At 45.4% G+C, this 26,778-nt stretch overlaps 1 protein-coding gene across 1 annotated transcript in view; it reads left to right on the top strand.

Annotated features, from left to right (window-relative positions):
- The window catches only part of LOC138575296 (unconventional myosin-Vb-like), a 1,749,675-nt gene that overhangs the window by 1,355,587 nt on the left and 367,310 nt on the right, over nucleotides 1–26,778 (top strand). Inside the window, exons 26-28 of the mRNA XM_069649473.1 lie at nucleotides 5,452–5,643; nucleotides 6,051–6,148; nucleotides 22,072–22,270. Of these exons, the coding sequence (XP_069505574.1) occupies nucleotides 5,452–5,643; nucleotides 6,051–6,148; nucleotides 22,072–22,270 (489 nt within the window). The remainder of the gene's footprint in view (nucleotides 1–5,451; nucleotides 5,644–6,050; nucleotides 6,149–22,071; nucleotides 22,271–26,778) is intronic.

The following is a 26,778-nucleotide window of genomic DNA, read 5'->3' as shown; positions in this document are numbered from 1 at the left end:
TGGTTTGAATTTTTAAAATGTTTTGTGTTCATTTACTTTCTTTTAATGTTTTGGTCGTCTGCCCTATTTAGACATGTCCACAATGGCACTTCAAACAAATTACATGTATTTGATTGCAGTATTCGATTACAGTAACTGCAGATGTGTTGGGATTATCCAACAATATGCCACATGAGGAGGGTATTGGGTCTGCCAGTGAAGCTTTAATCCTAAATTAAACACCAGAGCAACACCAGGCCCTATCGCCTTCCCCCATTGGCTCCTAGCCTACTTCAGCAACCAATTGGGAGCAGGCAGGCTCAAGCCAGCCCACACGAAGGCACCAGACCAAGGCACACGACCTGTCGTGAGCCTGTCTGGGGCCGTGCTCTGGGCACTGTGCGCTGCCACTACCCTGGTAAGATCTGCCCCTACTATCTAACTATATCTACATACTGCGCCTACAATACATGTTTTCATTTGCTCCCATATCGCTGTGTTTACTGTCCCAACGTTGCCTGCCTAACGTGCCACATTGTCGCATTCTTCAAACTCTATGCATCCCAATGCACGAGACCGACTGAGGCATTGCAATCCGACGCCCGACTTCCACACGCGCTGCTCACTTCCCCTGCACCCGCAGTAACCTGCCATAAGACTTTTTCTATTGCCGCTGACTCTTGATCTCCCAAACGCACGCTGCCATCTATCGAACTCAGCACAACACAACGTGCGCATTAATGCTTTGCGCGTCATTGCCGTGGAAATTGTCAATGTTATTTTTGCTATGCCCCTACATTAACTACAGACTATGAACGCTTGCATATTATGCTAATGGCAATATTTCCGTCTGGTGCACATTTAATCTTGCCCACCCGTGTGATTACTTTTGTAGCTAAATATCAGGCCATATGCTAAATCATAGCCCTGTACCCACGCCAACTAACCGCCTACCTATCCACTATGTGGATCCGAACTAACTCGGACTAAGTTGCACATCCCAACGGTGCGCGCCCTTTCCACTGCTGAATCTGCACCTTAGCTAATGCTGAACCTGCCTATTGTATGCACTAGCCTTTTGTGCCATCTGAACCTGCCTACCATGTGTATTTAATCTCTGTGCCACTTGAACTGGCCTATTGTGGGTATTTAGCCTCTGTGCCTTTGAACCTGCCTACCATATGTATTTAATATCTGTGCCACTTGAACTGGCCTATTGTGTGCACTAGCCTCTGTGCCTTTGAACCTGCCTACCATATGTATTTAATCTCTGTGCCACTTGAACTGGCCTATTGTGGGTATTTAGCCTCTGTGCCTTTGAACCTGCCTACCATATGTATTTAATCTCTGTGCCACTTGAACTGGCCTATTGTGTGCACTAGCCTCTGTGCCTTTGAACCTGCCTACCATATGTATTTAATCTCTGTGCCACTTGAACTTGCCTATTGTGTGTATACCTAGCTAATGTTGAATCTGCCTATTGCCTGCACACACAAAGCTACCTACTGTGCACTAGCCCACCTTGCCTGCCCTGATCATTTTGCCTGCCTGAGCTATCTACTGTGCTCTAGTCTACTCTCCCTGCCCTGAGCTAGTATATTGTGTACTAGCCCATGTCGCCCAATGATACTATAGCTAACTGTGCTCCTTTGACCTAGTCAGCATTCCCTACCCAGCTTTATGCATCACTGAAATTGCCTATTGCCATTGCCAGCCACTATATGTCCCCCTGACCAAGCCCACTGCTAATCCTAACGTTAGCCACTGTAAGCATGCTTATCTGAAATAACCAATTACCAGATTTATGCGCCCGCTGGAAACAGCTTACTGTCAGTCACTGAGCTGCCCTCATATCCTAGTAAACCTGGCACCAGCCCATGCCCCTGGCCAAACCTGAGCTAAATAACGTTGCGCTCCACTACTACCCATTACGATGTGCCCCCAATAAAACCCAGTTAGCATCTCTACTGTGCCTCCCCTTATTCAGCATTGCTACTATCATGCCCTCCCATAAACATGCACTGTGCCTCACTATGGACAGAAACAATAGACTTCGAGCTAGACTACCCCGCATCTATGAGCCTATATATCACAACAAGGCAATTAACCAACATAAACTGACCCCTCGGTACACCAAGTCGTACCCCAACCTAACTATACCTTGTAATAATGCTACTCAGCCTAAGCCCATTCCAATAAAAATCCAGAACACACCCAAGGTAACCATTCTATCTAGCGCCTTGATCAATGCCAGGTCCTTAGTGGCTCACGCCACTGAAATAGCAGACACCCTGCTATCCGAAAAACTTGACCTCCTGGCAGTCACCGAATCATGGTTACACGAAGCTGCAGGTCCTGCACTCTCCCTAGCTATCCCTGGAAAATGACCAATTAATTAGAATGGACCGACCGAACATCAAAGGAGGGGTTTAGCTATCATAGCTAAAACTGACCTCGCCATTAGACTACAAACTTCATCTCCCCTCAAATCATTCAAACTCCTCATAGCCAAACTGCCCATTTCCAACGCCACACACTAACAATATACCTAATATATAGGCCACCCGGCCCCATTGGGACCTTTGAAGATCTATCCAGTCTCTTAGCTAATAACACCAAAGACTCCTCACAAATCTTATTACTAGGCGGTCTGAATTTAGGATTTAACGAGCCAGACGACAAACAAGCCCAATCTATAGCCACTATGTTAGCTGAACACGGCCTAAACCAAAATGTTCCCAACCCACAACAAAGGAAGGACCCTGGACTGGGTCGCCACCCTGAATTGTGATACCGCCATCGCTAAAATCACCCCCCAACTCTGGTCAGACCACTACCTCATCAACTTTACATTAATACTTAATAAACAATTCACCAAAGAGAAAATTATGGCACCCCCGTACCCACGAGAGCCCAAAAAAATATAACCCCAGACAATCTCCTGCCATTGTTTCTACCTACTATCAATGTGCTCCCAAACAACCAGCACCCTGATCTCCTGGTAGAAAGCTACAATAATGCTATAAAAATAGCATTAGACACAATTGCCCCTTTAAAACTTCAAAAAAGTAAACAACAAGCTCACCTAAATGCCTGGTTCACCCCACACCTAAAAGAGCTAAGAATGCAAAAAAGAAAATTAGAGACTATATGGCGCCATACCCCATCTGAGGAAAATAAACGGAAACTAAGACTTTTTGCCAACAAATACAAAAAAGAAATCCTACTCACTAAAAAAAATCTCTTTAATGAAAGAATCTGCAATGCAACCTCCAACACTAGAGAATTATTTACCATTTTAAGGGAGCTGGAATCCCCAGTACCACCACCTGACAACATTGCTAAAGACAAACAATGGTGCACCAGCATCCAAAATGCCCTAGCAAATACAATTAAAACACTCCAAACCAAAATTGCCTTAAAGATTCCCTAACCCCCATTGAAACATCTTAGCTCCATCCCCATATCCACCAACTCACCTAGCCTCGACCCTTTCAAATTCAAAAAAATATCCATCTTGGAAACCAAAAAGATTATTGCATTCCTCAAACCTTCCAACTGTAAGGGTGACAGCTGCCCAGCCCAGCTAATTAAGGATGCAGCAAGAGACCTAGCCACATTCATAACCAAATTGATCAATGCCTCCTTCTCCTCCAACACCATCCCTAGTAACCTGGGTTCTACCCCTCCTCAAGAAGCAAACTCTAGATCCTGCCATTCCTACCAACTATAGACCCATCACCATGGTACCATTTCTCCTCAAGATAATAGACAGAGTAGCATATCTACAAATCCAGCACTATCTTGAAACTAACCATCTGCTAGGTACCCGCCAATCAGGATTCAGACCACAGCACGGCACAGAAACAGCCTTAATTGATCTTAAAGTACAGATTGACGAATTCAATGACAAGGGAAACCCTGCCATGTTACTCCTCCTTGACCCGTTGGCAGCCTTTGACCTGGTGGATCACGTAGTCCTGTGCAAACACCTGGCATCGGCTGCCCACTGTTCTAATGAGGCTATAGCCTGGATCCAATCATTCTTGGATAACCGCACAATGAGTCTTCTCCCCACTGGCATCAGCAGACCTCATTAAAATAACCTGTGGTGTACCCAAGGTTCTTGTGTATCGCCAACTCTATACAACATCTTTACCAAGCCCCTATTCGACAAATTGGACAGACTGGGTGTCACCTACACTAATTACGCAGATGACACTCAGATCCTCATTCCCCTTTCGGCCAATTTCGATACGGATACGGCCTTGGTAAACAAAATATATCATCATTCAGGGATGGATGGCCACACATGGACTATGCCTGAATGATGAGACCGAAATCCTACTCCTCGGATCCACTGCCAACCTAAAAAAACTCAGCCCTAACTACTCAACATTTAACATTGATGGCAATATAATCACAGTCTCCAAAACAGTAAAAACATTAGGCTTTCTCCTTGACTCAACCCTAACATCAAAGAAACAAGTTAACTCCCTTACATCCTCTACAAACTACACGTGCAAGCTCATTGGGCAAGCCAAGCCTTCCTTACCCAAGCCAGTTGTATCATCGCCAACGCCCTTATACTCTCCAAACTTGACTATTGTAATGCTCTGTATTTGGGAGCTAACAAATACATCATAGACACATAGACAAATTGAAAATATTGCAAAACAATGCCCTTACAACTGCCCTTAACTTACCTTCTAAAGATCACATCTCCAACACCAGAAGACAATACAAATGGCTTAAAATGTGCGATAGAATCTCACTGAAGACAGCATCTCTCACCTTAAAATGCCTTAATAATGCAGCCCCCCCCTTACCTGGCAGCAAGAATTGTGAGAAAAACTTCCACACGCCCCACCAGAACCGTCAACTCCTTCTGCCTCCAGATGCCCAAATTCAGACTTAAAAAAACAGGCGGCAGCAGCTTCCCAGTTAAGGCAGCCAAATATTGGAATGATCTCCCACTTGACATTAGTGCAGACCAGTCTTACTACAGCTTTAGACGGAACATACTCGCATGGCTACACTCCGATGACCTCCCAAGAGTAGTAATCTAGGCACCATTCCTCACCTTCTAACCTCACTGTACATATGTATATTATTTGACCGATTCATCATGTGATGTAATGCGTATGCTTATACTGTGCCTGCAACTAAGTTTTTAAGCAATCTTATTTCCTGTTCTCTGTAGCGCCCTGTTACCTTTTGGGTTTGGTGCGCCATACAAATTAACAAACACACGCCTTTTTATCATGTTTTGGAAGCCTGCTTAACATCTTTTTGACTTGGAATTATTTCCAACATAACCTTTTTAAAAACAGAATGTGCAACATCCATGTGTGGTTTGTGCCATTACATGCTAATCCCTTCATGGAGAACTCTGAGAAGAAATAAATTTCATCATCTGAAAAATGAAATGAAGGTGGTAAAATTGTGATGTTCTCCCATGTTTCCGCCCAGTGCCCTGATTCTGGCAGCATAAACCCTGATCCCAACATTGCAGCAAGTGACAGGCATCTGGTGAAGCTTCGTGGTCCTGTGATCGCTCAGAATGGTAGTCCCTACCAAAGGGCCCACAGCTGGATTCTGGGCCAACTCAATAATGCAAGCACAGAGATTGGAATCGGCTGGAAGCACCAGATTAAAGCACAGGTAAACTGCAGCGAGGCGCTAATAGTCTTTATTCGCGATCTCCTCCACCTCTCCCTTGCTCCACCATTTTCTTTAACCACGCTCTCCTTTGTAATATTTTCCTCCACTGTCCCATGAGCATATTTTCGATAGATCCTAATCTCCCATTCCCACTACCACTTCCCCTCCTCACCTTTCCTTCACCTTTCAATTTATATCCATCCTTCTTGCTCCTTTTTTCTTCTCTTGCCTGATGTTTTACTTTGTCACCTTCTTTCACTTCTTACTATCTACTAAACATCCCCCTCCATGTTGCATCTCTTTTATGGGCTGTGTCCAATCTTCCCTTTTAATCCACCTCCTTTGTACTAGCCCTTACTACAAAGCTTACAGTACTCATTCCTTGTATGTAATCCTGTGTTCCCTAGGAAGCCACACTTGACGTTCTGCCCTCCAGTAAGAAGCTTGAGGGAATGACAGAAGATGATGTGAAGTGTGCGTATGATGCTGTGTGCATCACTAACAAGTAAGTTTGTCACGTTCCCTCGTGTGCGGAGTGTACCCATTTTTTTGTATATAACTGGGGACACACAAGCAGCACCATCTGTTGTTTTGGAGGTTTTTATTTGCCTGATGCATCTAATGTCCCTTCCCTGCTGGAACTTCAGTGATAGTCGTTCTACTAATGCTATTCAGGAAATCCCATGCTCAGTTTCTTGAATCCTGTGTAAACATGTCCTGACTGTACTATTATAATACTTGATTACAGGATGTCTGGGGGAATTTGTTGGAAGTAAAAGCTTCATGCCGCTGCTTTGTCTAGAGGTAAAATTAACCCCCCCCCCCTCCCCTTCTTGATTATGCTGTTGCCAGTCTCTGCAAATGGGCCATAAATGCCAGATTAAAGTTTGTCACAGGACAAAATGCAGTTCACCTGCTCTGGAGCGACCCAGAGAATGTTCATAACGAGTCAACACTGAAGCTCAATAAGTCCATGGCCACTGTAACATGGACACTTTGTACAAACCTTTTTCCAGAAGTTTTCATCTGGGTTGTTTGGCAGTATGGTTCGCGTGCCATTTACATTAAGAACTGTTACTGCAACCCTGGGAGGGGAGAGGGGACAGTTAGCAAGTAGATACCCGTTGTGTGCAGTGTACATCTCTGAATCAATGTTTACATTACAGCTTGACGCTAATGGTTGCATGGGCGGCAAGTGTAGAGTTAACGGTCTATCTCAGAAGGGACTATACTTGGGTATGGTGATTTTGAGCAAGTTAGATAGCACAGCAAGTTCAGCACTCATTCTGACATTTGTGCGCAGCCTGCTGATGCAGGTTCGAATCCCGGCAGGGCCAACTCCGCCTTTTATCCCACAGCGTGGTACTCAATTTATCGACCTCAGAAGGCTGAGGTCGATAAATTGAGTACCACGCTGTGGGATAATATCAACTGTTTCAGTGCTGGATAGCTGCAGGTTTGCAGCGCTTTATACAAACTAGATATTATTAATAATCGCTGATGGCTGTTGCCTAACATTAGTGAGACGTAATGCAGTTGGGAGAAGCCAATATATTCTTTAACATTGGCTTATTGTCTGCTTTCTACCACATGCGATTGCAAAAGCATTAAAAATATTCTGCACTCCTCACCCAAGAAGGACTGTTACAAGTTGTCACAGGTTGCTCAAGAAACAATCGAACGTCGAAAGATGGTTCAAGGGTTTTTGTTGAGCTTTCAATGGGTGCTGTGGTCATACCACTTAACCTCCTTCCTAACCCAGGCGTCCTTAGCCCATGGTTTGTAGATGGAGGATATGTATCCTGGGGAGAAACAATTGCTTACCGGGTTGCCATGGATATCTGAAGGCCCTAGGTCATATCTTTGTTTTCTCTCACACTCACTTTCCGTTTCTCTCCTCTATATCTTGCTCCTCAACAATTCCCTCCTACCTCGTTTCCCCTCTCCCCTCTTCTCCTTTGTCCCTCTGATGTCTCATACTCTCTAGACCTCGTCACAACCCTTTGATGTGACTCCTCTCTCCTTTTTACTGCTGATTCTTCCTATTTATTGGATATTTGTAAGGCGCCTATACAATAAATGGTGTTTTAAGGTGTCACAAGACAAAAAGGGGGGTGGCAAGGGCAAAATATGACAATAACGGTCCCACTAGACCTTCTGGTATTTGGATTGTGCAAGTGCAGTAAAATGAAGTGCGGAGGAGAGGGGTGGGGAGTGCTGGTCTGAAGTGCATGGGTGGGAAGGGCAAGTACAGGGTAAAGAGAACAGAGTGCAATTGAAAATGGGAGGGTGGTGCAGGGGGGTGAAGAGGTTAACAGGGGCTAGACGAGTGGTAAGAGGCCAGAAGGGCAAGGTCCAGGGATTGCATTGCATGGCTGTACTGGGTGAGGGTCAGAATGCTTAGTGCGAGGAGGGGGTTGGACTGGGTTGGGGGGCCTGGGGCCCTGTAGAACTCGGATGGAACCAGGGAGACGGTGATTACAGCAGACAGGGGTGTTAGGAGGAGGTGGGAGAGGAAAGGAAGAAGATAGAGGGTGGAGAGGAGCTTCCATAACTTAAGGAGATCTGGCTCAAGCCTGAGAGGGGCAGGGAGACTATTACAGAGGGAAGCTCTTGCGGAGGAGAGAGATCTACCCCCCACACTCTGCTTAGAGAAGCGTCTGATCTGCAGAGAGTTGGAGCTAGAAGACTGAAGGGCTCTAGCTGGAAGGTATTTAGGGATGGGGAGTTGGATGTAGCGGGTCCCAGGCCCCAGAAAGCCTTGTGGATGATGCAGAGGGTCTTGAATTTGATCCTAGCAGCAACCGGAAGCCAGTGGAGAGATTGTAGGCCTAGAAAGATGCAGAACCTTGGCTTGAGGCCAAGGATAAGTCTTGCAATTCTATTCTGGTTTAGTTGAAGGGGGCAAAGGGAGGGTAAAGGAAGATGGAGGGAAGAGGCTGTTGCAGTAGTCCAGCCTAGAGAGGACCAGAGCTCTGGAGACATTGAGTTTCTAGGGGAAGGTGAGGAAAGGGAGAATGCCTTTGAGGAGGTGCAGCTGATAGTGGGCCTTCTTGGTAAGGTCTGCGATGTAAGGAGAGCGAGGAGTCAAAGAGGACACCAAGGTTTTTTGCCTTACAAGCGGGTGAGGGAAGGGGACCCATATAGGGCGGCCAGAGGGAAGGAGGGAGCTGGGGTCGCAATGAGCAGGATCTCAATCTTACTGGCATTAGGCCAGAGATCATGGCAGAAAACCATGACTGACTAGAAGTCAGTCAGGGATGAGTGGGGAGGAAGAGGGAAACTTGAAGGGGAGCTGCGTGTCATCTGAATAACACTCGAGTGAGGAGAGGATGAGATGAGGTTGGCGAGAGGGGCAAGGTAGATGTTGAAGAGCCACAGCGAAAGGATAGAGCCATGAGGGACGGCGCATTTGAAGAGTGATAGGGGAGAGAAAAGGGCCCAGTTGAACCTGGGAAGGTTGGCCGGAGAGGAATGAGGACAACCAGTCAAGTTGCCAGGCCCGTGATTGGTGTCACAAAGCCCATTTGTCAGGGTGACATGATTAACTGTGTTGAAGACAGAGGCAAGATATAGGAGGATAAGAACCGATGGAGAATTTGAATCGAGATTAGAGAGCAAGTCTTCACGGGTGTTCAGGAGAGCAGTTTCTGTGCCTCTGGCTGCTCTGAAGCCAGACTGATGGTCGTGGAGACAATCAACAGATTCAGCGTGTTGGATCAGTTGGGAGATGACCAACTTCTGGAGGCATTTGTCCAGGAAGGGGGTAATGGAGATAGGGGGGTAGTTAGCTGCGAAGAAGGGGTCGGCAGAGGGCTTTTTGAGGAGAGGATGCACAACGGAGCGTTTGAGGGGGTAGCAGGAAGGAGCCAGTGGCAATGGAGTGATTACAGAAATCGGCCAGGGCTGGCGCAAGGGAGGCGATGTTTTCCTTGATGGTTCTGGCGGAGCAGGGGAGCACCTTTTTGAAGGAGACTTTCATAGAGGACTTCCTACTTTGTGTGGTCTCCTTTTATCCTTTCATCCCCTCCGAATTGGTTCTCTATCCCTGGCCGGTCTTCCCCACTAGGGACATATTTTGTTCAGCAAAGGTTGCAAGTAGTGGGAAATGGCCTGCCCACTTCCTCCTTGCAGAATAGCAATAGCAGCCTTGGAAGTTTTTGTTCTTGTTGGGAAGCTTCATCACTGGTGCCCCAAAGGTAATTATTGTGGTGGGGGGAAGGGGAGTTGTGTCCCCTAAATTAAACCTTGGTGGTATAGGGTGTTTGGTAGTTTTGACATCAGACAAAAATGGACTGCTCAACTGGCAGGTTGGGGAGACACAAGAATTGGGCTCTCCCAACTGCCACTGTTGTCCTCAGGGTAAGGACTGATTTGCATGACTCTCTGGTAGACCTCCCACCCACCGGCTGAGGGGGTTCCCATCTCTTCCTGACAAGGTCCTTATTATTGTCCTTGTCACTCTTCTTTGTATTCCCCTTGGACTTGTCTTCTAGATCAATCTTGAAAAAAGTATAATCAGTTTGGTCATATCATGAAAGTGTACTACTTTCAAGATAATGGTTTCATTGCTGGATGGAAGAACATGAGGAGAAGTGATTTGTTTTTTTAGTTAAATGGTATGAAACGAATGGTGTGGCGCCAGCAGAGTGCCGGCTGTTTGTGTTGTGGATATTCAGAAAAATAAATGGGGCCTCTTGTTTCTGTGAATTGAGACATATTGCTTAACTTTTATCTGGAACTTTGCAAATAAAGTTCCCAGTATGTCGTTGTGAATTTCAGATGAACGAGTTGTGTGAGCAAATTTGTACTGGTGGATTAGTCCCTCCTGAAATTGACTTGCTGAACAGGCAAGGGTGATAAGGCTGTATAGTGACCACTGAGGCCAGCAACCATGGTTTAGGAGTTGTACTTTGACACCAAGAAAGGAAGCAAATGCGTTTCCCTCATGGGTTCTGAATATTGCTACTCTGATTCAAGAAAGTGTTGGATGTGTCTGGGCTGTGGAAAAATGTCAATCCTCCCTTTCGGAATACACGATTTGTAGGCAGGACCCATCACAAGAACTCTATTTTTTAAGCAAGGGCATGGAGGAGTGAACGAGTGCTGGGACATATAGTGTGGGGATGAAATTGCGGTGAAACGTGATCATATGTGTAGAAGAAGGTTGGCTGATGAAGCAAGTGTTAAGATGGAGTGTTATAGGAGACAATTTCAGCATGTAGAGCTGGGCTCTGTTGTAGCGGTACGGCAGTAGATCCTGAGGGCACCAGATTCAAACTGGTTGATATACCTCATGAGGACCATATGCTGTCAAAACATCAAGCAATGCCTGCATATCCTGCTTAACTCTACACCTTGTGAACTATCATCATCAATAGTGACCTTACACCAAATCAACCATGTCGTTGCATTCATGCAAGAATCGTAGGGGGCGCGAGACAAAATTGTGATGCATGCTGTAATGAAAGAAATGTGTATGGTTGGATGATTAAAATCAAATGATGTTGGTATACGATTGATACTTGAGCCAGCATGCTCCAAGAGGACTGACAAGTTTGCCAGAGCATGTCAAAGTACTGCCATCTAGCGGCACTTTGGCCCTTATTGCAAGTTTTCCAGTCTGGGAAAATTGCTGGTAAAATTGACTGTAATTCCTTGACAATTTTCACAGACCAGCAAACTAAAAGTTTGCTGGCGGGGGTTCACTGATTACCTCCAGCCAAGAGTTGGACATAGATCAGACCCCCACCGGAGGAAAAAGACTATTTCCAGCACCGGTATAATCTGTGCCGGAAATACTGGCAATCTGCTCCATGGAGTCCTATAGGGAATGGGGATGTACCACCCTTTCCGCCACCTGTAATATCATTGAAATTCCAGGATATCAGGCGTCGGAAACGGTAAGGTCAGTTTGCCCATATCCCGCCTGAATTACCTGTGGGATACCAGCAAACCTGTAATTAGATCCATTGCCATCTTAAGTGCTTCCCTTTCCGACAAGAATATCTGTTTAATGAGTTTGCCTTAATATTTTACACACATGAGAAGTCAAAGGAGCATACATGGGCATATATAGGATGGACATGAAATGCAGAATGTGTAAAATGGAAGAGATTTGGAACACATGTTCAGATATATGGGAAATTAGAGCATGAATATTTTTGACTGCTCATGCTGCTGGGTCAGCAGATGTTTTTAGTGTAGTCACATATTGTAAAGAAATGTTTGTCTTTGAAAACTGATGAAAGGATGATGTAAATTAGAAGTAATTGGGAATATGTATGAAAAACAGAATGTTTCATCTTTCGCTTTTGGAATTTTGTAAGGTTGTATTTACAAGTAAGGCACAACAATGGAAAACAAATATAAAACCACAACCATGGATATTACTGGATCCATTGTTTGATCTGTCCTGGCAGGGCATTTTTGGTTTTGTTGTGTGCTGGAATTACTTTTGGTGGACAAACGCAGCAAATCGAAACTGCACTTATTTGGGAATGGCATGCCCAGCAGTTCTAGGCAGATCACTGGTGCCTAAAACTAGTAGTGTGGTTGCTCAGTGATGCTCCACTACCTTTGCCAAGCCCTACACAGAGTTTCCACAAGGTGCAAACACTGGTGACTTGGCTGATGTCCACTGGCTCCAATGTCACCTTTCTTCCACTGGCACCCTAAAGGACCATGGGGCGGATGCAAAGCTACTCTCAAAGCTGTCTTCAGGTGGTTTACACGTCCAATACGGCTAGCTGCACATTCCCATCTAGAGAGGCTAGTCAGAATGTTGCCCAAGGACGATGTGACTAATAAACAAGAAAAACAAACGCAGAGAAGCAGACTGCTCCAGAGACTTCCATCGCAAGGCTTTATCTCTAGGGGCACCATTCAGGGTGTCTTCCCTGATTCTGAGGCAGCAAGTCTTGAGAAAATGGCCTCCCACCAACCTCTCCATCCACCCCATCGTTGGTGTCTCCTACCACCAGTTCTGAGATCTTGGTCCTCCCAACTTGCTCCTCTAAACTCTTAGCTTTTTGGGCAGACTTAACATCTTAAGTTTCTGATGTCCGTAGCAACCAGAGGAACTCTCTTTAGATCGGTCTGTTGCATGACAGCATGGCCCCTTTGCAAGTGGGCCGATAATTCTCTTATCTTCTGTGCCAGATGACCTCAAGATAGACTCCCAAAGATTGTTCAAGGGTTTTTATCTGATATTTAGTTGAGGGCCTCCAAGGGCCATTTCTCTAAATCTAACCTAGTGATGGGAAATCCCTTCCTGACCCAGTCATCCCTCAACCCCATGCTTTTCAGTAGAGATTGGTAACCCCTACTATTTAGTAACTGCCTAGCTAACGGGATTGTAAAACATGAGGTAAACTATATACAATGCAGAACTGGGTAATACTATGTATGCAACAAGTGTTCCCATTGGATTTGTTAATGTTAAATGTAATACTTATGTACTGCAACTTAATGGCTAATGTTATTGGCCTAAAGACAAATGACTTTTCTCAAACATCCTGTGGGAACAATCTAGATGGTCCCTGCCCCAAGGTCCCCGAAAGTTATCGAAAGGTGGGTGCATTTCAAACACAGAAGCCCACTTGATCTTAGTTCCAACCCCTTCAGCTCCTTTCCCACTGGCACTTCATTCTCTCCCTTTGACTTGCCTCTTTGTCTTCCAATGTTCCCTTCTCCATTCCTCCCTTCTGTCTACGTTCACCCTCTGATCTTACTCTCTCCTACTACCTTCACTTCACCCTACTACTGCACCTCTCTACGCTCTACTACTACTAATCCCCCACAATCGTCAACAATCACCCTCTTTTCAGCCTTCCACTCACCTTACCATGCTCTCCCTACTCAGTCACTCTTGCACCTTCCATGCACTCTCACAGGCAAGTACCCCTTTCTCTCACTAACAAAAACCTCCCCTTGTAGACTCCTTCATCAATTCTCTGCCACGCCCTTTGCCACCGTTCTTCCTGTGCATGGTGTTTTGGTCTTCATCCTTCCTCGAACTCGCCTGAATAACCCACACCTTGCTGTTTCCTCTTCCTCCTTTTCTCCTCTTCCTCCATCAGCTACCTCACTCATCTGGCTCCCCGAGCCAACTGCTAGCTTCCTTTTCCCCCATGGAAGGTGTTACAAGTAAGTGATGGAATACATGGGAGCTTAAGCCCTACGCTTTCCTGAGGCAAGTCTGCCAGGCTTCAGCTACAACAATGAACAGTCTGTGTCTCAGTTCATGTAAATGCTTCCTGGCACACACAGGATGCAAGATTCACAAACGGACGACTCAATTGCCCCATGATATGCTGGTGGGTGTCCATGTAACTCTGCGGTACAGTCGCTGGTGGGGTGGTGTGCATGTAGGCATCTTGAATTGTTCTGAACTGAGGTTTTCCTCCTCCTTTCTACTGTTCACCCCTGACGATGTTTTTAGACGGGTCCGATCTATGAAAGTCTCGTCAAAGCAGGTTCTACCCTGCTCATCTAGAACCACATCGACACCCTTGCTCCAGCCTTGGCTGATTTCTGTAATCACTCCTTTGCCACTGGAACTTCCCCTGCCCCTTAAGCACTCTTGTGTGCCCCCTTCTAAAGAAGCCCTTGGCCGATCTTCCTCTCCTGCTAACTATCACCCAATCTCATCTCTCCTTTCCAGGGCAAACTCTTGGAAAAGTTGGCCATCTCTCAGCTTAGCATACTGAATCTGTTGGTTGCCTCCATGACCACCAGTCTACCTTCTGAGCTGCCAGAAGATTGGAAACTGTTCTTCTGAACACTGAAGGCTTGCTCTCCAATCTTGACTCTAATCTCCCTTCTGCCCCCATGCTCCTCGATTTGTCTTCTGCTTTTGACATGGTCAACCATGCCATCCTGCTCATTCGCTTCTGTGACAGCCTTGGTTTTACTGATTAGGCCCTGCCTGGTGAACCTCCTTTCTCACTGACCGACCCTCTCAGGTCCAACTGCGGTCTTTCCTCTCTTTTCTCTCTCTCTACTTGTGGTGTTCCTCAGGGGTCTAGCCTCTCTCCCTGGCTCTTCAACCACTACCTGGCCCCTCTTGCCCACCGCATTGCTACTTTCTGCTCCAATTTTCAATGTTATGGGCATGACATTCTGCTCTCTTTCAGGCTCCCCTCAGCCACCTTTGCTTCTTCTCTCATACCGGACTGGCTGTAATTCAGGAATGGTGTGCCATCAATGATCTTTGCCTTAATACCAGTAAGAGTGAGGAGATCCTCATTGGGACACCCGCTCCCTCCTTTCCTCTCTGGCCGCCCACTCTGGGCCCTCTTTTTGCTCCTTCCGGTGAGGCGAAGTACAGTGGTGTCATGTTCGACTCCACCCTCTCCTTCTCTCCTCACATCTCTGACGTCTCTAAGAAGTTGCACTACCAGCTGCACCTTCTCAGAGGTATTCTTCCTTTTCACACTTTCCCCCGGAGCTCACTGTCTCCAGAGCTCTGGTCCTCTCTAGGCAGGACTATTGCAACAGCCTCTTTCTAAATCTTCCTGCCTCTACTCTTCGACCTTTACAACTTCTACAGAACAGGACTGCGAGACTTGTCCTTGGCATCAAGCCCAGAGATTGTATCTCTCTAGCTCTGAAATCTCTTCACTGGCTCCCCATGGTTGCAGGGATCAACTTCAAGACCCTCTGCATCGTCCATAAGGATTTCTGGGGCCTGGTACCGCTCTACCTCCAGCATTCGCTTTCAAAACATCTTCCTTCTCAAGCTTTCTGCTCATCCACCTCCAACTCTGAGGTTGGGGCCTCCCTCTGGAACAGCCTCCCTGCCTCTCTCAAACTTGAGCAGGACCACCTCTTGAGTTGCTACTGGAACCAGACCTTCCTTTACGCTTCCGCTTTCGCTCTTCCTGCACCTGACTGCTCCTTGCATTGGTCACCCTCTGAACTCGGGCCCAGGCTCCTGCATGTCCCGTTGCCCTCGCACTGCCTCCGTGCTCCCCAGCACTTGAAGATCTGGATCTTCAACCCTACAGTTCCTTCTCTTTGCACTTATGAGCCACCCGCTAGCTACACTTGAGTTAATCGCACTTCCCCCTTCCACTCCCCCCTGGCACTTCTCCCCTTCCCTCTTCCCCGCACTTGAGCGATCTGAATGACACAAGGCCTAGTAAGATCGTTATTTTGTCCTTCCTTTGTTTCCCCCTCCTTGTCTTGTTGGGCCTAGAAACACTTGTGTACAGGCACGTTATAAATGCCACATCATATCACCTAGAGGTCTCATTGTATGGCCACTTGCTTGCTCTTCTCTCTGCCAGGACTTATGGGAGACAGACTACTGAGTAGCCTGCCCTTTTGGCATTGAGCGAGACAAGTTGGTACTTGGATGATGTATACTACATGCATGTAGATGCTTGCATGATGTGTCCAAGAGGGGCCGGTAGTAGCAGATATTTTTCTACCGTGTTTTTTCACTTGTGCACTTTGCATTTTACCACATAATGCCATTTCAAATACCATATTCTCAAAATGGCTCTGCCACGCCTTTTTTGCACTGTCCTTTGGCCATCTTGTCCTATGGCTGCCTTCTTGCCTTCTCTGGTCAAGGAATAATGTATAAGGAAAGCCCTTTCTTGGTCAAAGCCTCTGCTTTCTCTGGTAAAGCAGCAGTATGTCCCATTATGATATGGCATTTATAACGCACCTATACACAAGTGTTTCAAGGTGCAACGAGGCAAGGGGGGGGTGGGACAGAGGGAAGACAGAGACAACAATCTTACTAGGCCAGGTGACATTGAGATTGTGTAAGTGCAGGGGAAGGGCAAAAGGGAAAGTGTGGGGTTGGGGGAGGGGGCAGTGCAGTACATAGGATCAACAGTAATAAATGACAGAAGATTTGCAGTATTTGGGCCAAAAGGATGGAATTCACTTCCTTTGGAAATTAGGACTCTACAGTCACTCCCACAATTTCAGAGATCACTGAAGACCTTCCTATTCAGATAGCTTTATTCCACCATTTCTGTCTGAGCTACTTCCCGCTAGACTTTAGTCCAACCTATGTAAAACTTGGTTTCCGTCTGCACCTCTATACGCTTCTCTCCATCATGTGCACGTTACAAATGTAAAAACTCAAATCATAAATTAAATAAAACAATAGGTAAAAGTGTGGCAGGCAAGTGTAGACATCAAGTGTCATGAGCTGGTCGGGACTGTAGGGATACAGAAACAGCCCCCCCCCACTCCCCACCCCAGTGCAGGGGTTGCCCGGGAGGCATTGCATGTGTGCAGCTAGCAGGGGAGGGGACCTGGACTCGAGATCAGAGGGTAGCCAGGTGACCAGTGCAGTATTAGTCAGGAGTTCACTAGGGGAGAGGAGGAGAGAAAGCAGAAGCAAAGAGGTAGGTCTTTAGGTGCTTCCGGAACTGCAGATGGTCCTCCTCAAGTTTCAGGGAGGCTGTTCCAGAGGGAGGCCACAGCCGAAGAAAGAGATCTACCACCAACTCGTTTCTTGGAGAAGCGACTGACCCTGTGGGAGTTGGAAGCGGATGAGCGAAGAGCTTGAGCAGGAAGATATTTAGGAAGAGAGAGTTGAAGGTATTGAGGCCCCTGGCCCCAGAAGGCCTTGTGGACAATGCAGAGGGTTTTTAACTTGATCCTCGCCGCCACTGGGACCAAGTGCAGAGATTTCAGTCCTGGAGACCTACGATCCCTGGTCTTGAGGCCAAGAACAAATCTCGCAGTCCTGTTCTGGAGGAGTTGCAGAGGGTGGAGAGTAGAAGCAGGCAGATTTAGAAAGAGGCTGTTGCAGTAGTCCTGCCTAGAGAGAACCAGAGCTCTGGATACAGTGGGCTTCTGGGGAAAGGGAGAAAAGGAAGGTAAGGAAGAATACCTCTGCGGAGGTGCAGCTGGTAGTGTGACTTCTTAGAGACGTCATTGATGCGATGAAAGGAGGAGAGTGTGGAATCGAAGATGACACTGAGGTTTTTAGCCTCACAAGTGGGAGAAGGAAGATGGCCAAGAGAGGCCAGCCAGAGACCGATATGAAAGGAGGGAGCAGGTGTTCCAATGAGAAGAATCTGTGTCTTACTGGCATTAAGGCAGAGATCATTGGCGGCACACCACTCCTGTTTAGCAGACAGACGGCCAGAGATGAGAGAAGGAGAACAGGTGGTGGATGGGAGCCTAAAAATGAGCTGAGTGTCATCCGTATAGCACTTAAAGTTGGGGCAGAGAGCAGCAATGCGGTGGGCAAGAAGTGCCAGGTATTGGTTGAACAGCCAGGGAGAGAGGATAGACCCATGGGGGACACCACAGGTAGAGATGGAGGAGAGAAAGGACCCAAGTTGGACCTGGGAGAATCGATCGGAGAGGAAGGTGGTCAGCCAGGCCAGGGCTTGATCAGTGATACAGGTTATCACGGAGACGGTTGAGCACGATGACATGGTTGACCGTGTCAAAGACAGAAGAGGGATCAAGTAAGATGAAGACAGAGTGGGTATTGGAGTCGAGGTTAGCGTGGAGGTCTTCACAGATGTTCAGGAGAGCGATTTCCGTGCTTCTGGCAGCTCTGAAGCCAGACTGATGGTCATGGAGTCAGCCAAGCGTTTCAGTGTGAAGATTAAGCTGGGAGATGGTCCGCTTCTCCAGGTGTTTGCCCAGGGTTCGGCTGAGGGTTTCTTAATAGGCTGTAGAAGGGAGTGCTTCGGGGGAGGGGGGAGGGTGAAGACTCCAGTGGCGAAGGAGTGGTTGTGCAGAAGTTAGCCAAAGTAGGAGCCAGGGTGTCAATGTGGTCCTTGATGGTTTTAGAGGAACATGGGAGAACCTGTTTTGACGAGACTTTCATAGATCGTACTTGTCTAGAAACCTTGTCTGGGGAGAACAGGGGAAAAGCAGTGAAGGAGGCAGGAGGGGTGGCCACAGAAGGACCAGAGGAAGAGAGGGGAATAGAGGGAGGAGGAGGAGAGGAAGAGAGATAGAGGACAGGATGTCCTGAGTTTTAGGGATAAAATGAGAAGCCAGGGCCGTGCAGAGGGCCTGGGAGGGGACAGGAGAGGTAGAGACTGCAGCAGGATTGGCCAGCTCTTTGCAGATTTTAGAGTTCGGCTGAGATGTTGGATGCCGCAGAGATGCAGGCTTGGATGAGGGCTCTCTTCTTGGTGCGGACAGAGAGCCGGTATTGCCTTTGGAGCAAGCAGCAGCCAATCTGTCAGAGGATGTACAGGAAGCATGCCATTTCCTCTCGGCCACCCTGCACTTGCGTTTAAGGGTGACAAAGTCTGTGTCGTACCAGGAGTTGCACTTGGCTTTTGGCTTCAAGCGGATCCTCCTGACAGGGGCAAGAACATCAAGATATAAGATACTGTGGCTGGATGTGGTGGCTGGGCCTGTTTGGTCCCCATCCACACTCCGTTCATAGGGATGTCTGTTGCTGGGCACATGCGGTGCAAGAGGCTGTCATGGGTTGAACAGCCTTTGTCAATTTAAATGGTGCTGATCCTTTCCATTGGGGAGCTGGGTTTGACCCTGGCTCAAATCTAAGGTAAAAGGAAGACTCCTGCAGCCATTCTTCAGGTTGTCGTTGGAGCCAAGACTACTTTGAATAGTTGTAGCCAGCTGAAGACCTGTGGATGGCCATGGAAGACTTCCATCATCCAGGTTCTGGTGAAACCCTGTTCCCTTGGATCGATCTTGTGACTACTTCGATAGTGTTTAGATCTTTGGATAAGTGGAACAAACTAGCTGTTAAACTCCTACATGCAGATCCTACCTTCTGGAGCCTTTGGAAGTGTCCCAGGACCAACTCATGACCTGACTAGCTCTGTCCACAACACATGGTATACAGCTCACTGTTCTCAGTTTCAAATTGGGATTCTGTCTCTAGCTTGTGGGCATGGAACATTTCTCCTAACTGACCTGCTCGCCACAAGACTTGTCTTCTGCCACTTGAGTCCTGTGACCTTAGCTGCTGCCCACTTTCTTAATTTATCAGGCGTCCCCTTTAGTCAAGGGAATCATGGTTTGCCTGTCTGGGTGGTCTGGGTCATCCAGCTGTCTAGCATCAGGAATTGTCTCACCAGAGTTGGTAAACTACTGCTTAGCCTGACCCAGACCTGACGCTAAAAGTGACTACTGCATCCGCAGACGATGTATCCCCTGATCCCCTGTAGCGGGGCCTTTGATAGAAGTGGGCCCAGTAAATTTAGGAAATACAGGGGTTTGTTCGGAGCCGAATCTGAGCAAAGGGGTCGAACCTGCATAGCTGTTCTCCCACTTCCCACCATATGGTAATACTGGTACCTCTCCCTTGCATGGTTGTGATTGGGTGAGTTGTGGTCAAGCCCCTCACCCCCTCCCCTGGAATTCCGTTAGTGTGGTGGGATTGGGGTTGCCCCCCCCCCCCCCCCCCAAAGCTCTGGTACTCATCTTTGGACCATTTCAGCCAACTTGTTGACTTTCCCAAATGGAGTGTCCTCCCACAAATTTCTCTTTCTTGATATGCCGATATCCAGCTTGCAAGTTCGGAAAGGTTTTCGACAGCGGGCGCTGTGCTGCATCAATGTCCCTGGATGGTATCCATTCCCACCTGTGCTCGGACGTGACGTTTATGATGGTAAAAACATTACTGGACACTGTCTCAGGTCAGGACGCTACGTTTGGGAATGCTGCTTTGCACACTATAAAACAGTAAGAAAAATCCACTGGTCCCACCTATTATACTGCTTTGGGAGTCTATCAAAGATGAGGAATCTGTTGGAGGACACAACCCATTAGAAGAAAAAATGACTTAGCAATGTTCTTTCTACTGGATGTTCCTCCCGCTGATTCCTCATCGCCCGCCCAGCCTACCCCTCTGACTGTGGGTGAATTATTTTTATGCACTTCTCTCTTTCAAAGCCCATGCAGGTTTTGGGAATCCTCAAGTCGACTGTGCAGAAAGATGGAAAACGAGGCAATGGGCTCAGTGCATGCTATTTATAGCATTGATGTCACGTCCGAGTGCAGCAATGGATATTGTTGATGGACAGCCCGCTCTGCTGCTGTAATGTTTTCCGAGACTGCAAGCAGGATATCGGTAAATAAAAGATGAGGAATATTCAGTAGAAAGAACATTAAAAAGTGCAAGTAATTTGTTGTTCTCCTTCGGGACTAGGGACACTGAAGGGCACAAGGCCCACTCACATTTTCAGGGAAGGACTTCTAAACAGTTGGTGCCATTATTTTTAGAAGGCAAGTTAATTGATTTACATTGATACATGTAATGTTTCTTCACGTGTATCAAACTACAACCTTTCTTGAACATTTGATGTTGTACTTGCTTTACTGTACACAGTTTACGTTTTCAACCAATTCAATGTAGACTATATTCAAAGTGTCAGGTTCTCTAGTGAGAACCACCATGGTATAAGTGTATGATGCTGTGATAGTACTACTTACATTTTGCTGTTATTGCAGTGTATCCAGGCCTTATAAAATGGTTTATACCCTCCTGTCTAACTGGTTTTATTTGCGTACTCCTTGTGTCTCTCATTGTACCATTTTACCACCCCCACTATTCTTTGCTACTCGGCTTACTACCTTGATAGTTTGATTGGACCTAAATGTCTGAATCCTGCTCACTATAACAGAGGGGCCTCGGCTGATTCTGGAAATCCATCTCAACACTGTCCTTCAACAGTCAGGTCGCCAAATTGGTAAACAGCTGGTGACTTCTCCTTAAAGTCTTAGACGGGACGATGTGCATCAATGGAATCATAAACCGGTTGGTCTCCAGACTGAATCCTGTTAATGAGCCTTTAGCTCCCAAAGTAAGGGAGGCTTCAGAGTTTCAGTGGCTACTGTGATTATTTTCCATTTTTTGTATTCCTCAACCCTTAAAACGCTATATCAGCACCAGAACAACCAAAAAACCTGCTTGTGGTTGCTCCAGGATCCTATGGTAAAGATGTTCATGTTGTGTGAATTATGTGCTAGAGAAATTTAAAATGCAGAACCAGAATGATGTCATGAAAACTGGAATGTGATTGTAAGACCTGCATAAAAAATGAAGTTCCATGGTGGGGAAGTGCCCTTGGGATGTTGAGAAGCCAACTTAAGGAGGTGGTTGATAGCAACATGCTGATGGTGCTGTTAGCGCTGCTTTGGTTGGATGAAATGGCGAACTTGTAAGGGCTTTAAGACTACAAATTGCCTTAAAATATTGGCAAGCCATTGAATCTCCTGTAGTATGACTAGAAGGTAAAACAGAAGAAATTATGAGTACCTTTGGTCACTTGCCAGAGTTGAGCACAGTCCATAGGAGTAGATGCTTCCCCATTTCCTTTAGGACAAAGTTTCATAATAGAAAAAAACACTTTCTCATATCCCAATGGATCCTATACCTACAAGCCTACCCACCCTTTGCTGATCATTTAGATTACTTGCTCTGTCTGACCTTCACACTGATAACTTTTTCAGGCTGCTAGAGGACCAGCTTCAGGAACAGCAGAGATGCTATGAACAAGAGGCAGATGCACTGCACCAGGAAGTCGCTGGGCTTAAGAAGGAGATGAAGAGACAGCAGGAGACTCTTTTCCAAGCCCTTCATTTACCCCAAAACCAGCAAGTTGAGTTTGGACTCCAGCACCAGGTGGACCAACTCAGGCAAGAGAATCTGGTCAGTAAAGGAGGTGTTTGTGCAAGTGTTGGCTATCATGATGGTAGTGTGATAGTAATACCTACTGGCTTTATGGCTTAGGAGTGCATCCAGGCCTTCTAAAATAATGTATTTCTGTACCCTCCTGTCTGGTTTTATTCAAGTGCTCACTGTCTGTCATTGTACCACTTCAACACCCCATTATTCCTGAAGACTAATCCTTACTACTCCGCTTGCTAACTTGATAGTTTGGATAGAACTAAATTTTGGAAATCCATCTCAACACACTCCTTCAACAGGCCACTAAATTGGTAAACATCTGCTGGCTCTACTTAGGCCAGTAGTGAAAGCATGCTCATAACAGTTGTTAAGGATGCTGTATTACAAGATGGGCATGTTCATGAGTGGTATAGAGGTGTAAGACTTTGGTGTCATCTGGCTACAGGTGGCTTACAGGTTTAAGAGCAGCACTGCCTTCTTTGTCGTATACACCATACAAGCCTGATCAGGGTGTAGACAAACCATGTCAGAATACCAAAAGGCAAGGCATGTGCAGAGACTAATGGAGAGTTTTCTTAGTTTAAGAATAAGGCAATGAGCATACCAGGTTGATCTGCTATAGGGAGAAGTGACATGACCTGCAGGGGCAGGGGGGACTTGATCTGGCTGTCAGTATAGAAATATAACACTGACTTAGATCATTTGGCTACTAATTCTGAAATATCTGTTAACCGAAAAAAGTATATCAATTATTTTATATCTATCAAAAATGTGTTGCCACACATCAATGTTATGTTTGTAAAGTCCATAACATCTAATGTTTCTTTTCACCATGTTGATAACTATAATAGTGGCCGATCTGCTGTTGCTAATTTGGTAGCATCTTTAAGAAAAAATCTAATCATAAAAGAGAGTTGCTGAACCAAGCTTGATGCTCTTCTCATTTAAAGCTTTAACACAAATACTGTGACTAGCAAACACCAGTAAACAATGTAAGAAGGTCATCATTTCTGTAAAAAAAAACAATATTATAGCCTTTCAATTGGCCAAGCATTTAATGCTGCAGAAGACAATTTCTTTGGTTCTACATCCGTTGGGAGAATAAATCTAAGCCAGCAATATTACCAATCGTTGGCTCAATAAAATGTAAGATTCCTTTCAGAATAGAATTCATACAATTCAAACTAATATAGCGAGGACTTTCTATGAAGCATTTTAGCCTTTCTGCCATTTCTGATTCATCCTCTATCATGCAGGTAGGCCATCCTTGCAATACGAGTTTGTTTTTAAAGCAAATTCTGCATAAGATCTTAGTTCAAGTAGCCCTACAATGAATACTATGTAGTGCCCTGAAGATCCTTGTCCTACCGATGTTGTTGAGGAGACAAGCTACTGATGACTGATTCTAAAGAAACTCTCCTTGGACCTAGGTGAATACTGCAGCTATTAGCCATGCAGCGAATGGTTTTTGATTTTTAAAAAGAATTAATGGCATGCAGTTTTAACCTAGCTTCATGACTATGCTGGGACTATTCAGTGCCTTATAACAGTCTTGTTTGTGGCCTCTACACAGAACAGAAACTGCCCTATTTTGTTCAGGGCAACCTCCTATGGCATTTGAATAACCATCAGTGCTGTTTGTTTAAAATGTACAAACTCATTCATAAACCAACAAATAAAATATAAAATAACAATTATGGTATAAAAGATAAAATGAGATGATTGCATATAAAATGCATTATCTATATCAAAATATGATACATGTATCATCTACATAATACATTTTATTTCCAATATGTACATCCTTATCCTGGAGAATCCTTTGATGCAAGGCAGATATTACTATTATTGGTTGATTTTAGGAATTTGTTAGTCAGTGTTTCTTAGATGTGCATTCAGAACCTAAATGATGAGCATGTTTCCTATTGACAGTTAATGCACAAGAGCAGGCATGAAGTTGACAAATCTTTCTTTTAATGAAGGAATTAAAATATCCCTTTGTATAGTACAATACATTGGGCAGAATAATCCATGCATCTGTGTCTCTAACTCCAAAGGGGCAGAACATGTTTCCTGTATCACACCTCTGCCATGTCCCCACCATAAGAGTATTCATCAGAGTATTATACTAGTAATGTTCTATCTGCCACCCGCCTTTGATACACTGGGCCGCCATGTGATCCTTGATTAGTCTGCGGATAGGGTCTCTAATGATGATATCTTGCATCTTCCATGTTGGCATTGAATCTGAAAAGATACAGTAGAGAAGGCTTGTGTAGATTCCAAAGGATCACCATTTCCCCTCTATTTAATATAGGTATCTGACCTTTTCATGATTTTTTCTTTCCATTATGGAGGTCTGCTATATAGAAGACGCCCAACTCTAATTTTAACTTTGCAACAACCGTACAAAAGCCACCCCCTTTAATTCTAACCACCATCAAAGAATGGATGGAGTCCAACTGTCTAAGATTGATCTACTCCAGATCTGAATTTTCTATAATTTTCACCCCTGCTGAATCCAGATATTATAGGAATGATGCCTTATCCTTTCAAATTGACATTTTAAATGTTCGTATTCAACCTACAGTCAAATCATTGCGTGTTAGTTTTGATACACATTGGACTGTGGCCTTACAGGTCATTTCTATTGGCTCCAAAACTGGTTACTTTCTACATTCCTCTGAAATCTGCCCCTTCTTGAAGAGTCTCCCCTTTCCCCCATCCACATAGCTGGAGTAATGTGAGGCTCTACACTTTATTACAGCAAACTTATATTTCGCCTGTACAAAATGTTTCTCAATTGCAGCACTGCCAAAACATGCCCCTGTATTGGCCCTATTGCTCCTATTTTTTGTAAAATGCATTGACTTCCTGTTGAGGCTCGTATTTTGTTCATAGTGGTCGCATTAGCACATATGCCTGTATTTCAAACTAAAAGGCTGCATTATTTAACCACGAAGATCAATCAACACCAACCTACTAGAACTATGACCTGCTCATGCCTGCCATTTGTCACTTTCTCTCGGGATCTTGAAATCGGCACATTTGCAAACATTGTTGGTTCAAGGATCGCTGTTCTTGAATGATCTTTCACTTCGATCTCGGTCAATCATCATATGTTTAAAAACAGATATGTCACTCAAAACACTTGTTTCTTCGTTACTTGCAATGCTGATGTGTTTACTTATCCTTCAGTTTATGTTATTGGTTTCTAAAACAAGTTCTCTGTTACATAAATCTATGAACATAGACAAATGCTGGTTAATGCTTATCTGAGTAAGGGTCTGCTAGTATGTAGCTCATGGGATAACTTTAGGATAGAAAGACAACTGGTCATAGCCGACACAGGCTGCATAGTTGGTGTACTTGAGACTGGTAAGACTTCAACAAAACAGATGCACTGAACTGGAGTGTAGAGCAGTTTCTGGATATGGAGACTGGCACAACAGTGGTCTGTTTTGGAAAAAGCTAGAAAACTATAGTGGAAAAAGTAACAATAAATCGTAATCAAGAACGGAACATGAAAAAACAGGCAAGGAAAAAAATGAAGTACTGGAAATAATTCCGAAGACAAGCTATTTATAGAAAGCCAAGTGCAGAAAGCCGAAAAGCTCGATTTGACGCCTACGAGCAAGGGTGCAGGTATCCTTGGACGTCTTAGAAAACTGTTCACGACAGAGGGGTCACTGCCAGCAGAGCAAGTACCTGAAAGTGCAAGGGAACTCCGAACTCCGAATTCCAAAGTAAGGGGAAATAAAGAAAATAGTCTAGTAGGAGTAAAGGAAGCCTGAAAGGCACAAAGCCTAAAACGAAAGCAGAGCTACAGAGGAAACACCATATGCAAACAAAATAAAGCACTGCAACGTCAGAATAGAAAGGTGAGAAGCTGTAGAGCCATTGGAATAAATAACCAAAGGGCTGCAAGTAAAGCATGAGAAATTAGGGGGGAGCTGAAGGGCCCGTATGGTAAACGAGGACAAAACAATGAAACATTGCGAGATAAGCTCATTAAAATCACTGAATGCCGGACTAGCTGGTGATTGGATCTCCAACTATTTCTGCCACTTTTGGTCTTGATCAGCTACTGCAGGAGCTGGAAGACCCTATGTAATCACTTGCCTGCAGCTACTGCAGGTGGATATACATCATTTTGCATAGGCTCTTCCAGCTCTTGCCTATGCAGGGTGAGGCTTTATGCAACTTGGTTTATGGCGGCAAGTGCAGCAAGGATGCCAAATCACAGCAGTCAATTATACATTGCTACAAGATTGAAACACAGACATTAATGGACATTATTTTAATACCTCCACTTGTTTGTGCTATCAAGGAATGACCAAATTATTGCAAAAAGTAATGAATATGGAACTCTATCCAATATGTTAACATAAAGATTGCATAAACCTATGTGTATTTAATTTCTGCAATTTCTCCAGCATGGGGTCTGGCATGGATTCACATGCTCATGAATATTCCCCGTCGTCAGGCTGGGAATCCTCGGTAAAGAAAAAAAAACAGTATCAGTTTCG

Source organism: Ambystoma mexicanum, chromosome 1p (genome assembly GCF_040938575.1).
Source record: "Ambystoma mexicanum isolate Mex_15411 chromosome 1p, UKY_AmexF1_1, whole genome shotgun sequence".
In the NCBI taxonomy this organism is placed as follows: domain Eukaryota; kingdom Metazoa; phylum Chordata; class Amphibia; order Caudata; family Ambystomatidae; genus Ambystoma; species Ambystoma mexicanum.
Note: the sequence above shows the minus strand (reverse complement) of the source record. Positions and strands in the feature narration are given on the sequence as shown.